Raw genomic sequence first — 13,892 nt, forward strand, 5'->3', positions numbered from 1 at the left:
GTTTGAGAAACCCTGGTCCAGCTGAAAGGCAACACCTGGAGATCTGCATTGATGGTTGCAATGCATCCCGAATTATTATTATTGTATATTCTTAGGTTGCATCATCTTGAAAGGTTGTGCAATCTTAGAACAGGATATGGCTGTGATTATCCACTCCCCAACACCCTTCAGCTCCTGTCTCCTGTCCATCCAAGTCATTGGAGGAGGCTGCGGCTGAGGGACAGAAGATCCCTGGCTTTTCCAGGTTGGGCTGGGAGAGATTCCACCCTACCTGGAAGCCCTGTCAGTATAGGCTAGAATGAGCTGGATGACCCAAGTGGCTGACTCACTGCTTTCTTCGTTCCTGCTGAAATCAGCCCTTTATTCAGAATGCACTTCATTGGAAGTGTTTAAATAGAAGTTGGACGGCCATCTGCCAGCGATTCTTTAGCTGTTATTCCTGCATTGCCGGGGGTTGGACTAGATGACCCCCGGGGTCCCTTCTGACTCCACAATTCTATGAGTCTATAATTTATTCTCTTACTATTCAGCTGTACCATCAGGATCCCCGTGACTTCTCTCTGGTTTTAAGATTCTATAATGTTAACCCTGAGGGTTATTTTGTGGTAGGATGCCTGATGTGCATACAGAAGGCCACGAGTTCAAATTCTGACAGATGGGAAAGACTCTCTGTTTGAAACTGTGGAGAGCTGCTGCCAGTCAGTGCAGACAGTATTGAGCTAGAAGGGCAAGTGGCCTGATTTGGTGTAAGGCCACTTCTTACGAAGCCTGGACACCTTGCACCCAGCTGGAAAGTGCTGGTGTGAGTTCAGGAGTTCATGGGACAAGGAGAGAAAGCAAGCACCAGGAACTGGAATGCTGGAAGAATTTGGGGGTGCAAGGTGCGTCTACCTGATTTGATTTGGGGTAGCAGGCATGGCTTCCTTGTTTGGCTCTGGTTATCCTCTGTCGGCTTGCATGTTTGGAAATGGACAAAATGTTCCCAACAAACGCTGTTACTACATCTCTTGCAATCTTTCCTTAAGAAACCAAACCCTGGGTCCTTCTGCTCTTGAAACCTCTCCTCACTCAGAGCTGAACCTTGGAAGATTCAAGACAGACAAAAGGCGGTACAGTGGTACCTCGGAAGTCAAACGCAATCCATTCCGAAGTCCGTTCGACTTCCAAAACGTTCAGAAACCAAGGCACGGCTTCCGATTGGCTGCAGGAAGCTCCTGCAGCTAATCAGAAGCCGTGGAAGATGCATTGGGCGTTCAGGTTCCAAAGAACGTTTGCAAACCAGAACACTCACTTCCGGGTTTGCGGTGCTCGGGAGCCAAAACGTTTGACTCGCAAGGCGTTCAGGATCCGAGGTATGACTGTACTTGACAAACACCCACAAGAGGCAGGTGCAATGGCCAGCTCGGATGGCTTTAAAAGAGGATTTGACAAATTCATGGAGGACAGTGAGCCCATGTGTAGCTTCTAGCCAGAAATGGCTATACTCTACTTCCGGTGTCATGAGTCAGTGACGCTTCTGAATCCTAGTTGCTGGAAACTACAGGAAGGGAGCGGGCTCTTGCCTACAGGCTTCCCATTGGGGCATTTGGTTGGCCGTTGTGAGAACAGAATACTGGGTTCAATGGGGCCCCTTTGGCCTAACCCAGCAGAGCTCTTTTGGTGTCCTTACGGATTTTTTTTGGACTGCATAAGAATAAAGACTTTTGCACCCTTCACGGCACTCCTGATGGGAACCTCTGCCTGTCTCTCAGTGGAATGCAATTGAAAACATCAATTTTGGGGAGAGGAGAAAAAGAATTAAATTCAAGGTCTCCCACGGGAGGTGGTGGACTCTCCTTCCTTGGAGGTTTTTAAGCAGAGGTTGGATGGCCATTTGTCATGGATGCTTAAATTGAGATTTCCTGCACTGCAGGGGGTTGGACTAGATGAACCCATGGGGTCCCTTCCAACTCTCTGATTCTATGATCTGCAAATCTCTGCTCAGCCATGAAACTCTCACTGGGTGACCTTGAGCCAGCTGCTGCCTCTCAGTAAAACCCACCTCACAGGGTCGTTGGAAGGAGAAAATGGGAAAGGAAAGGAGAAAAATCATGTATGCCATCTTGAGCTCCTTCGAGGAAAAGTGGGATATAATAATAATAATAATAATAATAATAATAATAATAATAATAATAATTTATTTATACCCTGCTCATCTGGCTGGGCTTCCCCAGCCACTCTGGGCGGCTTCCCAAAAAATATAAAAATACTGTAATACATCAAACATTAAAAGCTTCCCTAAACAGGGCTGCCTTCAGATGTCTTCTAAAAGTCTGGTAGTTGTTGTTCTCTTTGACATCTGGTGGGAGGGAGTTTCACAGGGAGGGCGCCACTACCGAGAAGGCCCTCTGCCTGGTTCCCTGTAACTTGGCTTCTCGCAGCGAGGGATATAAATGTAACAAACAGACAATAAATGAATAAAGAATGTTGCCAGACTTTTTCAGAAATGGAAAGATGAAGAAGTTCCCGCTAAGAAAAGAATGGATAAGTAAAGCAATGGATTATGTTGAATCAGCAAAGCTAACAGCTAAAATAAGAGAATCTCCATTTTTGAAGAATGGAAACCTTTTTCGGATGATTTGAAGAAATACTACGACATGAGCAGGTTTTGAACTATGAGCAACAGAACAGTTAAAGATTATTGCGTTACGACTATGTTAAAAAAAGGGAAGGCAGGATGCAGCAAAGGGGAAGATAAGAAAAACATCACGGAAAATGGGATGAGAAGTCAATGATATGTATATGAATTTTACGTGGAACTTTTGGAAATTTGATAAAAATATTTTTTAAAAAAGCTTGGCAGACTTATTTTTTTTCTTCTTCCCCAAAGTTCTACATTGCTTTTGTGGTGCTTCCCCGCACCCCCTGGCTTTCTCCCTCCCGTCTTCATCAAGAACTTGACGGGCTCAAAATCTGTAGCTCTCGAGAGCCAGTAAAAAGATCTGCTCAGATACGCAGAAAATTTTACAAGTGGGGGTGGTGGGGTGGGAGGGAGAGAGGCGGCTGGCTTAGAAGTGGTGGGAAGAAACCAGTCGTGCCAGCCTGACGGAATGAGAAAGCTATCAAGAATGCAAGTGGAGGAACAGCTGCTGAGAGCCTTCTGGCAAAACAGAAGTGGTCGAAGGGCCTTGGAGGATTGGCTTGGATGGTGGTAGCCGGGGTGGGGTGGGGGTTTGCAAACTCCGCTGTCAGATAAAGAAAGGGGATGCCATCTTGGTATGGAGCAATTCAAGATAAAATCCGTAGTTTGGGCATTGCTCTCAAGAGCCTTGAAGCATGTGATGAAAGTTACATACAGTGGTACCTCGGTTTACAAACTTAATCCGTTCCGGAAGTCCGTTCTTAAACCAAAGCTGTTCTTAAACCGAGGTGCGCTTTCCCTAATGAGGCCTCCCACTGCCTGTGCCCTTCCACCATTTGGATTTCGTTCGTAGACCAAGGTAAAGTTTGCTAACTGAAACACTACTTCCGGTTTTGCGGAGTTCTTATACCGAACAGTTCGTAAACAGGGCTGTTCTTAAACTGAGGTACCACTGTATTCCAATAATCAAGTAGTGGCTATGTGGCCACGAAAGACAGCACTTGTTACCTCATACTCCGAGATCCTGTTCTCCGGAGGCCTTAGGTATCACAACACCCTACGGAACTTGTGCCAAATATCTAAAGGATCTATAACTCCCCTCCCATCGAAGAGCCTTTAGGCTCGTTAGATTAAATGCTTTCCCTTCTGCGGTGACCAAAGGCAGATTCTCACATACAGTGGTACCTCGGGTTAAGAACTTAATTCGTTCTGCAGAACCTGAAACTGTTCATAACCTGAGGTACCACTTTAGCTAATGGGGCCTCCTGCTGCTGCCGTGCCACCACTGCGCAATTTCTGTTCTCATCCTGAAGCAAAATTCTTAACCCAAGGTACTATTTTTGGGTTAGCAGAGTCTGTAACCTGAAGCGTCTGTAACCCAAGGTACCACTGTACAGTGGTACCTCGGTTTAAGAACAGTCCTATTTACGAACGATTCGGTTTGCAAACTCCACAAAACCAGAAGTAGTGTCCCAGTTTGTGAACTTTACCACAGTCTAAGAACGGAATCCGAATGGCAGAAGGGCAACGGCGGCGGGAGGCCTCATTAAGGAAAGTGCGCCTTGGTTTAAGAACGTTTTCGGTTTAAGAACGGACTTCCGGAATGGATTAAGTTCGTAAACCGAGGTACCACTTTACTCCATATCAAGTCCGGTTGTGTTCCTGCAACCAAGGAGTACCTGATTCAATGGACCACATTCTCTTAGACTGCTCTTTACACAGCAGACCTTGCCAACTGATGCTGAGCAAAATGTTGGACCTCCGGCCTATCAGTCTGAGAAGTCGTCAAATGAGGTTTCTCCTGGCAGATCGGGACAAAGGTATCACTGCCTTAGTAGTTTCTTTTTTAGCCACCATTTTACCAGAAAGGGTTCCCAACAAATCATCCTTTCGGGAAACAGACAAGGCAAAGCAGAATATCTAAGTGCACATGAGTACAGTGTGACCTTATGACCTCCGACAGCTTCACCATTGTCCTTTTAATTATCCCAGTAACTTGAAATGTTTTATACTGCCATGCCAATAAAGGTATTTGATTTGATTTGGATGCCATCTTTTCCTTCTCGCTCTCTTTCAAGAGAGGAGATTCCAACTAAACTTTAGGAATTGCTTCCTGGTGTTAAGAGTTGTTCAACCGTGGGACACACCCCCTCCTCTTTTTCTCAGGACATCCCTGTGAGGTAGGCTGTGTCTGAGAGCAACTGACTTCCCAAAGGTTCACAGGTGAGTGAGAAATTGGGCCTGGGGGTGGGGTGGGGTGCCCCCCTTTCTAAACCCTACAGCAGGCACCCCCAAACTCATCCCTCCAGATGTTTTTGGACTACAACTCCCATCATCCCTAGCCAACAGGACCAGTGGTCACAGATAATGGGAACTGTAGTCCCAAAACATCTGCAGGGACGAGTTTGGGGATGCCTGCCCTACAGGCTTGCCAGGATGATAGACTTGACCAGTTAAACGTGCATTCACAAAATTGAGTTCGAAATAAAAATGGGAACCAAGGCGTACAATCTGGAGCCATAAAAATACAGAACGGTAGCAAAGATCCCATCCCCCCCCCAAAAATACAGCAGGCCAGCTTGGCACTGGCTGTAAAGGTAAAGGTAAAGGGACCCCTGACTATTAGGTCCAGTCATGGCCGACTCTGGGGTTGCGGCGCTCATCTCGCTTTATTGGCCCAGGGAGCTGGCGTACAGCTTCCGGGTCATGTGGCCAGCATGACTAAGCTGCTTCTGGCAAACCAGAGCAGTGCACGGAAGCACCATTTACCTTCCCGCCGGAGCGGTACCTATTTATCTGCTTGCACTTTGACATGCTTTCGAACTGCTAGGTTGGCAGGAGTTGGGACCAAGCAACGGGAGCTCACCCCATTGCGGGGATTCGAACCGCCGACCTTCTGATCGACAAGTCCTAGGCTCTGTGGTTTAACCCACAGTGCCACCCGTGTCCCTGGCACTGGCTGTAGAGGCTAGCAAACCTATTCAGTTCCAGCAGACACTTTGTTTCTTTAAAAAAGAATCCAGAACTTTTAATCAGATCTGGCTTATGTTGTTTTTTAAAAAAACCCAAACCAATGGATTCCAATCACAAGAAAGGAGGTTCCAACTAAGCATTAAGTAGAACTCTCTGTCAGTAAGAGTTGTTTGGCAGCTGAGCAGATTTTCCTCAGAAATTGGTGGACTCCCCTTCAATGGAAGTTTTTAATCACAGCTTGGAAGACCATCTGCCAGAGATTCTTTAGCCAGGAGGTTGGACTAGATCAGGCATGTCGAACAGGTAGATCATGGTCTACTGGTAGATCACTTTGGCTGTCAAGAACAATGGGTAGATCACAGCCAGTATTTTTATACTGTGAGTAGATCACAGTCTCTTGGGAGTTGGGCATGCCTGGACTAGATAATCCTTGGGGATCCTTTGCAAATCCACAATCCTACAATTCTATGATTCTGTCTAGCCTCGTCACCCTGACAGCCAAAACTCTTTGGGCAGGAGGAAACAGATGACCCCCTTATCTCAAAAAAATACGTTGTAGAGCTGGGAATGTTTCAGAAAAGGGCATTCAAATGATCAAGGGGATAGAGAGACTTCCCTGAGAGGAAGCAGCATTGCAGCATTTGGGACTTTTTAGTTTACAGAGGAGGTGGGGAGGAGGCCACATGATGGACATTTATACCACACATGGCATGGAGAAATTGGACAGAGAGAATTCCTCTCTCTCGCATCCGATGAAGCTAAGCTTTGGAAGATTCAGGACAGATAAAAGACAGTCCTTCTTCATGTCATGCAGGGTTAACCTGTAGAACTCACTCCCACTGGAGGCAGTGATGGCCACCAATTTAGAAGGCTTGAAAGGAGGATTAGGCAAATTCATGAACCAGAAGGCTATCACTGGCTACTAGCAGGATGGTTATGCTCTGGAGGCAGCAATGCTTTTGAATATCAGTTGCTGGAAACAGCAGGAAGGGAGCGTGCTCTTGTGTTCGAATCATGCTCCTGGCTTTCCCACAGGCATCTGTGAGACCAGGATGCTGGACTAGATGGGCCATTGCCTGATCCAGCTGAAGGCTCTGCATGTTCACAACTGAAACATCAGTTGCGCTTGCCTTCAATCAGTAGCACTTAGCCAGCAACAGCCAAGCTGTGTGTGGAAATAGTTTTTTAAAAATCTTTATTAAGAAACCAAAAACAAAGGAGTCTGCCTGATGCATCTCTGCATGATTTACTGATTGGGCCTGGCCTTTTGTCCAATCAGCTCGTGTAGGAGGCGAGTAATCTTGTTGTCTTTCTGCGGAAGGTCTGAATGGATGCTCTAATCAGTTCCCAGGACAAAATGCTTCAGATTTACCAGGCATCAGAGGAGTGTGCCCATCACCTCTCTGCATAAGTTTCTGCTGGAGTGCTCTCATTCCAATCAGCCTCCACCCGGGGGTGGGTAATTTTGCAGCGTCTCTGCAATGCAAGTGATTGCAGCAGAAGGACTCTCCAGAGAGCCTGCCCAATGTGTCTCTGCACAAGTTGCTGCTCAGATCTGCTTCCTTCCAGTCACCTGCACCAGGTGGCTGATGAGGACATCTTCTTCCACATCTTTGCCTACCATGTGATGAGGTTGCTCACACAGAATTGTCTCTTTGTACGAGTTATTGCTCTGGGATTGCCTTGTTCCGATCAGGAAGCATGTTCAGAACAGCAACTCATTAAGGAATGGGGTAGGCTGGGGTGCTGTTCAGAGGGGGGAAATGTGTCTTGCAAGCCAAAAACATGCATACAGATTTTCGTGCCTATTGCTTTTTTAAAAAAATGCAAACTAATGCAAAAAATGGGGTGAACTGAACTGAATAAGGAGAAAAATGAGAAATAGGGGAAAAGTCTAAAACATGGATAGGCAAACTAAGGCCCGGGGGCCGGATCTGGCCCAATTGCCTTCTAAAGCCGGCCTGCAGACGGTCTGGGAATCAGCGTGTTTTCACACAAGTAGAATGCACTCTTTTATTTAAAATGCATCTCTGGGTTATTTGTGGGGCCTGCCTGGTGTTTTTACATGAGTAGAATGCGTGCTTTAATTTAAAATGCATCTCTGGGTTATTTGTGGGGCATAGGAATTCATTCATTTTCTCACTCCAAAATATAGTCCGGCCCCCCACAAGGTCTGAATGACAGTGGACCGGCCCCTGCTGACCCCTGGTCTAAAATGAATTAAAATCAGGACACCCTCTCAGCTCTAAGGTCCCCTGGACTTTTAACTGTGCCCTCAAGGAGGGAGGCAGAATTCAAATTTTTCCAAGGAAAAGTCTAGCAACTGGTGTCTTTGTTGTAGACTCTGCCCCCCCCCATCTCTTCCCAGAAGACTTTATTATACTCCCTGATCTGTTCACACTTCTTAGCCTTTCTGCTGATGTGTGTTTGCACACAGTGTGGAGCAGGGGATTTATCCGCAATACATCAGGGAATCCCCTGCGGGGTTATCAAATTGCAATGGGATCACGGTGCCGCTTCAAACCCCACCGTTTGTTTTGGCTCTCGGAAAGGTTCTCCGTAAATTAGCCAAAGTCTGAGCAGTGAGAGGTGGAGAAATAATGCCAGCCTGCATCCGACAGGTGCAGTCCCAGAAAGGCCAGGAAATTTCCCTCCCTCGACTTGGGGGACTTTGGTCAGCTCCATCTGATCAAGCAACTTGCCGTGAATCCCAAATATTCACTTTGACATCTCTCCCCTTCCCACACAGTGCAATGGAGACCCACATGACCTAAAGGCCATCCTCTTCTGCAGTGGTTGATTGATTTTCGCTCTATAAGACGCACCAGACCATAAGACACACCTAGTTTTTGGAGGAGGAAAACAAGAAAAATAATATTCTGAATCTCAGAAGCCAGAACAGCAAGAGGGATCACTGCGCAGTGAAAGCAGCGATCCCTCTTGCTGTTCTGGCTTCTGGGATAGCTGCGCAGCCTGCATTCGCTCCATAGGATGCACACACATTTCCCCTTACTTTTTAGGAGGGAAAAAGTGAGTCTTATAGAGCAAAAAATACGGTAGTTTTTCGTTTCTGGACTTAATGGTCTTATGGCAGGCCAAGGTGGAAGGAGTTCCTCACATGTTGGTATAGCTGTGATACTTGCATTGCTGGGGTTGGGCTAGATGGGGGTCCCTTTCGACTCTACAATTCTATGATTTTATAACTGCTCATGTTCCAAAGCACATATTTAACACTTCGCTTCTCGTACTGCCCCCCAACCCAGCCGGGATAGCGATTCACAACTTCCCGATACTCTTATTTGCTGCAAATAAAAGCCACTTTGTACAAAAACGAGCACATGGGACTTTTCCCATGTTTGCCCTAACCAGGGTAGATCCATTGAATTGAATTGCCAATGTATTATGGTATTTTAATATTTTGTTGGAAGCTGCCCAGCCAGATGGGCAGAGTATAAATTATTATTATTATTATTATTATTATTATTATTATTATTATTATTATGACGACTAACCGAGGGTCATTTATTTCCAGGGGGTTTCCTCTGAGTGAAGCTTCATTGGCTACAACCCTAACTGAAAACAACAAACCACTTTGAGGCTCATTTTGTAAGCTGCATTGAGGTGTTCTTGATGATGATGGTGGTGATGTTAATGGTGGTGGTGGTGGTGGTGGTGGTGGTGGTGGTGGTGATGATGATGATGATGATAATAATAATAATAATAATAATAATAATAATAATAATAATAATAATAATTTTATTGTTTATACCCTGCCCATCTGGTTGGGTTTCCCCAGCCACTCTGGGCGACTTCCAGCAAAATATAAAAAATAATAAAAGGTCAGTCATTAAAAACTTCCCTGAGCAGAGCTGCTTTCAGATGTTTTCTAAAAGTTCTGTAATTCTTTATCTCCCTGACATCTGGTGGGAGGGGAATTCCACAGGGAGGGTGCCATTACCAAGAAGGGCCTTTTCAGTGGTGGCTCCCTTGGTTGTGGAATGCCCTCCCTAGTGAAGGGCACCCGTCCCTATCATTTATTAAATTCCAGGAAGAATGCAAAGACATTCTTGTTTCTCCAGGGGTTTGGTGGATAATATAATAATAAATAATAATAAATTTTATTTATATCCCGCCCTCCCCAGCCGAAGCCGGGCTCAGGGCGGCTAACAACAATCAAATAATCAAACAATCAAATAAACCAACATTCTAAAAATATTTCATTATAAAAATTAATTAAAATCAAGTTGATGGCAACCATTAAGCAAAACTCTGTGCAGGTTGCCAGAGGAGGGAGAAGACCATTTCTCGCTGCCCTGAGATCATTTGATGGAAGGATATTTCTAAGTGTCAATGCTTTTAGAATCGATTTTAGAATGTTTTGACTTTGTCTTTTAGAAGTGCGTATCTGCATCTGTTTTTAGAAGTGCGTATCTGCATCTGCTTGCCACCCTTGGCTTGTTGGAGAGGAAGGGAGGGATATATATTTAGTGAACGAATAAGGACAATATCCCTTACCTGGACTCTTGCCTCAGTGAGCTTGGTCCTCTGAGCGAGCTCCTCTCGGGTGTAGATGTCTGGGTAATGGGTCCTTTCAAAGGCTTTCTCCAGCTCCTCCAGTTGCTCCGCTGTGAAAGTGGTCCGGCTGCGGCGTTGCTTGCGCTTGAGAGGCAGGTCGGGCTCCGACTCGACATCAGATCCTTCATCCAGCCGGTTGCCTGATAGAGGACGAAAACGAGAGATGGAGGCGGATGAAAACACAGGCCAAGCTGGACCAAAAATTAAGAAGCGATAGTGGAAACATGGCCAACCCTTCTGTAAGACAGGGTGTAGAAGGTGCCTCGGGTGGCATGTCCTGGTGTGTGGCAACGTACAAACAGAATAAGAGCCTTCAGCTGGATCCAGCCAATGGCCCATCTAGTCCAGCATCCTGTTCTCACAGTGGCCAACCAAATGCCCCAATGGGAAGTCCACAAGCAGGATTCAAGCACAAGATCAGTTTCCCCAACAGCAGTTTCCAGCAGCTTGTATACAAAAGTATTCTTGCCTCTGACCACTACTAGCTATAATGGCTAGTAAGAATTGATAGTCTTCTCCTTCTCCATGAATTTGTCCTATCCTCTTTGAAAGCAATCCAAGCTGTTGACCATCACTGCCTCCTGTTGCAGTGAGTTCCATAGTTCAAAGAATGACTTTCTTTAATCTGTCCTGAATTAACCCTCCCAGTTCCCCCTGAACGGCCAAAGTTAGGGTTGCATCCAACCAAGCTGTACTCTGAGTAGAGCCACTGAAATTAATGGATCTACGTTCGCCGTGTCCAATTGGTCTACTCTGATCTAAAATAGCACTGGATACAACCCTGATTCTGCTCTCCGTGGGTGTGGTGGACGACCAAGTCCCATCAACCAATGTTGAAATAAGGGCGTGAAGGACCAGTGGCCACATGACCGAGGTGTACCGTATTAGGTGGGGAATGTGGATTGTGTGTGTTTCTTCTCCCTCTCACATACCACTAGAACTTGTGGACATCCAGTGGAGCTGAATGATAGAAGATTCAAGGCAGACCAAAGGATGGACCTCTTCACACAACATATATTTCAACTATGGAGCTCACTTCTGGAGGAAGCAGCGATGGTCACCAAGCTAAAGGTAAAGGTAAAGGGACCCCTGACTGTTAGGTCCAGTCGTGGCCGACTCTGGGGTTGCGGCACTCATCTCGCTTTATTGGTACAGCTTCCGGGTCATGTGGCCAGCATGACTAAGCCACTTCTCGCAAACCACAGCAGCACACGGAAACGCCGTTTACCTTCCCACCGGAGCGGTACCTATTTATCTACTTGCACTTTGATGTGCTTTCAAACTGCTAGGTTGGCAGGAGCAGGGACCGAGCAACGGGAGCTCACCCCGTCACGGGGATTCGAACCGCTGACCTTCTGATCAGCAAGTCCTAGGCTCTGTGGTTTAACCTACAGCACCACCCGTGTCCCTGGTCACCAAGCTAGATGGCTTTAAAAGAGGATTGGACAAGGGGGAGAAGGCTGTCAATGGCTACTAGCCATGGAGGCTATGTCCTGTCCCCCCACCTCACTTTCAGAGGCAGTTATGCCTCGGAATACCTGTTAGAGAATCACAGGAAGGGAGAGAGCTCTTGTGCTCAGGGTCTTGCTTTTGGATTTCCCATAATGGACATCTGGTTGGCCACTGTGAGAACAGGATTCTGGAACGGCTCAGAGTGTCTTGCTGTTAACCAGAAGGTTGGTGGTCCAAGCCAACCAAGAGCAGGACTTTTGCATTGCGGGGGTGGGGGGTGGGGGCGGGTTGGACTAGATGATCCTCGAGGGTCCCTTCCAGCTATGATTCTATGACATGACTAGACAGGCCATTGGCCTGATCCAACCCAGCTTCCTGTAGGGCCTCCTTTCCTCTGCTCCCTGCGCACTAATTACACACACATTTTTAAAAACTACCATTTTGTAGCCGAACACACAAAAAGAGGAGAGATTTTCTCCCATTCTCCCCTCCCTCTGCTGGACTTCCAACACCTCCCCCCTCCAGCACTCCTGGGAGGCCCTTAAAGTTAAATTAATCAACAGGATTAGGTAGAAATTGGTCACACCAAGACCCTCCAGGCTCTGATGGAACTCTTGAGGCGCACCAAGGACCTGCTGTCTTGTCTCCAAGCACCCTGGTGCCGTCTGGAAGGATTCGCCGTCCAGCCCAGACATGGAGGCGCATTTATTAACCTGGAGATCGGATTGCCAGTTGATTCGGAGGTGGGGGGGAGGGGTTAGCGGCAAGCGGAGAGCGTGGGTTAGGCACATCTTAAGATAATGTGGCTCTCCCCCCCCCACACTCTCCCTTTCTTCTGCTTTCCCCCTCATGGTCCCATCTGGACTGCCTTAATCCCTGCACCCCTAAAGGTCTCTTCGATAGCCTACCAAATCTTTCGTGCTGTGGAACGGCAGACCTAACCAGGAAGGGATGCTCGCCAACTCTGAAGATGAAAGCCTTGCCAGTTTGTTTATTTTGCACCAGGCTGAATTCCCTACCTCAGCTTGGTTGAATGCATGCCATGGGCAAATTCTGCACGTATCCTCCCCTCCGAAGAATCCCGGAAACTGTGGTTTGCTAAGGGTGCAGGGATTTGTAGTTTGGTGAGGGGTAAACTTCAGTTCCCGGGATTATTATTTTTTAAATTTTTAATTTTTGCAAGGGATGTGTGCTTTAATTTGACGGCGTGTACAGAGCTATGCTTTTGAATTATGGTGCTGGAGGAGGCTCTTGAGAGTCCCATGGACTGCAAGAAGATTAAACCTCTCCATTCTTCAGGAAATCAGCCCTGAGTGCTCACTGGAAGGACAGATCCTAAAGCTGAGGCTCCGATACTTTGGCCACCTCATGAGAAGAGAAGACTCCCTGGAAAAGACCCTGATGTTGGGAAAGATGGAGGGCACAAGGAGAAGGGGACGACAGAGGACGAGATGGTTGGATAGTGTTCTTGAAGCTACCAGCATGAGTTTGACCAAACTGCGGGAGGCAGTGGAAGACAGGAGTGCATGGCGTGCTCTGGTCCATGGGGTCACAAAGAGTCGGACACGACTAAATGACTAAACAACAACAACAACACACAGCTCGAAACAACACAGCATGATGGATAACTTGCTCCTATCCGCGTCTGCTCAGAAGGAAGCCCTGCGGAGCTCAGTTTGGCTTTCTCCAGAGTAGACACACATATAGCATTGGGCTGAGAATTTCAGAAATCGTAATGGCAAGCTTCTTCTCAGAGGTGCGCTATTCTGGCATCATGTGGGGACAGAACAGCAATAGTGGCACAAAATTTAATGGCTTAAATCAGGGATAGCCGAAATCCTGCTTGCTGGTTTCCCATAAGCCACAGGTTGGCCAGTGTTGTAAGAAGATGCTAGACCAGATGGGCCACATGGCTATGAGGCAAGTTGCCATGTCTCTTTTTAAATCTGCCCTTTATTCAGAACCATGAAGACCAGAATCTTACTTTATTTTTAGGGGGAAAGCCATAGCTCAGTGGCAGAGCACCTGCTACACACACAAATGGTCCCAAGCTCAATCCCTGATATATCTAGGGAGGACTGTGGTTGTCAAATCTGAAACCCCGGAGTCAGCCTAGACACTACTGAGCTAAATGGATCAAGAGTTCCATGTCTCTATGAAGACTAGATCCTTGCATTATTTTTAGGGGAAGGTCCATAGCTCAGTGGTGGAGCAACCACTTTGCCTGCAGAAGGTCCCAGATTCAATCCTTGGCATTTCCAAGGATGGCTGG

General features: G+C 46.9%; 1 protein-coding gene across 5 annotated transcripts in view; it reads right to left on the reverse strand.

The window, feature by feature from the left end:
• The window catches only part of PAX7 (paired box 7), a 173,445-nt gene that overhangs the window by 72,241 nt on the left and 87,312 nt on the right, over window positions 1-13,892 (reverse strand). For all 5 annotated transcript variants that reach the window (XM_083628762.1, XM_083628759.1, XM_083628761.1 and 2 more), the window contains one exon: window positions 10,109-10,308. In XM_083628762.1, the coding sequence (XP_083484888.1) occupies window positions 10,109-10,308 (200 nt within the window). The remainder of the gene's footprint in view (window positions 1-10,108; window positions 10,309-13,892) is intronic.

This window comes from Podarcis filfolensis (genome assembly GCF_964270895.1).
Source record: "Podarcis filfolensis genome assembly, chromosome: 8".
Taxonomy (NCBI): domain Eukaryota; kingdom Metazoa; phylum Chordata; class Lepidosauria; order Squamata; family Lacertidae; genus Podarcis; species Podarcis filfolensis.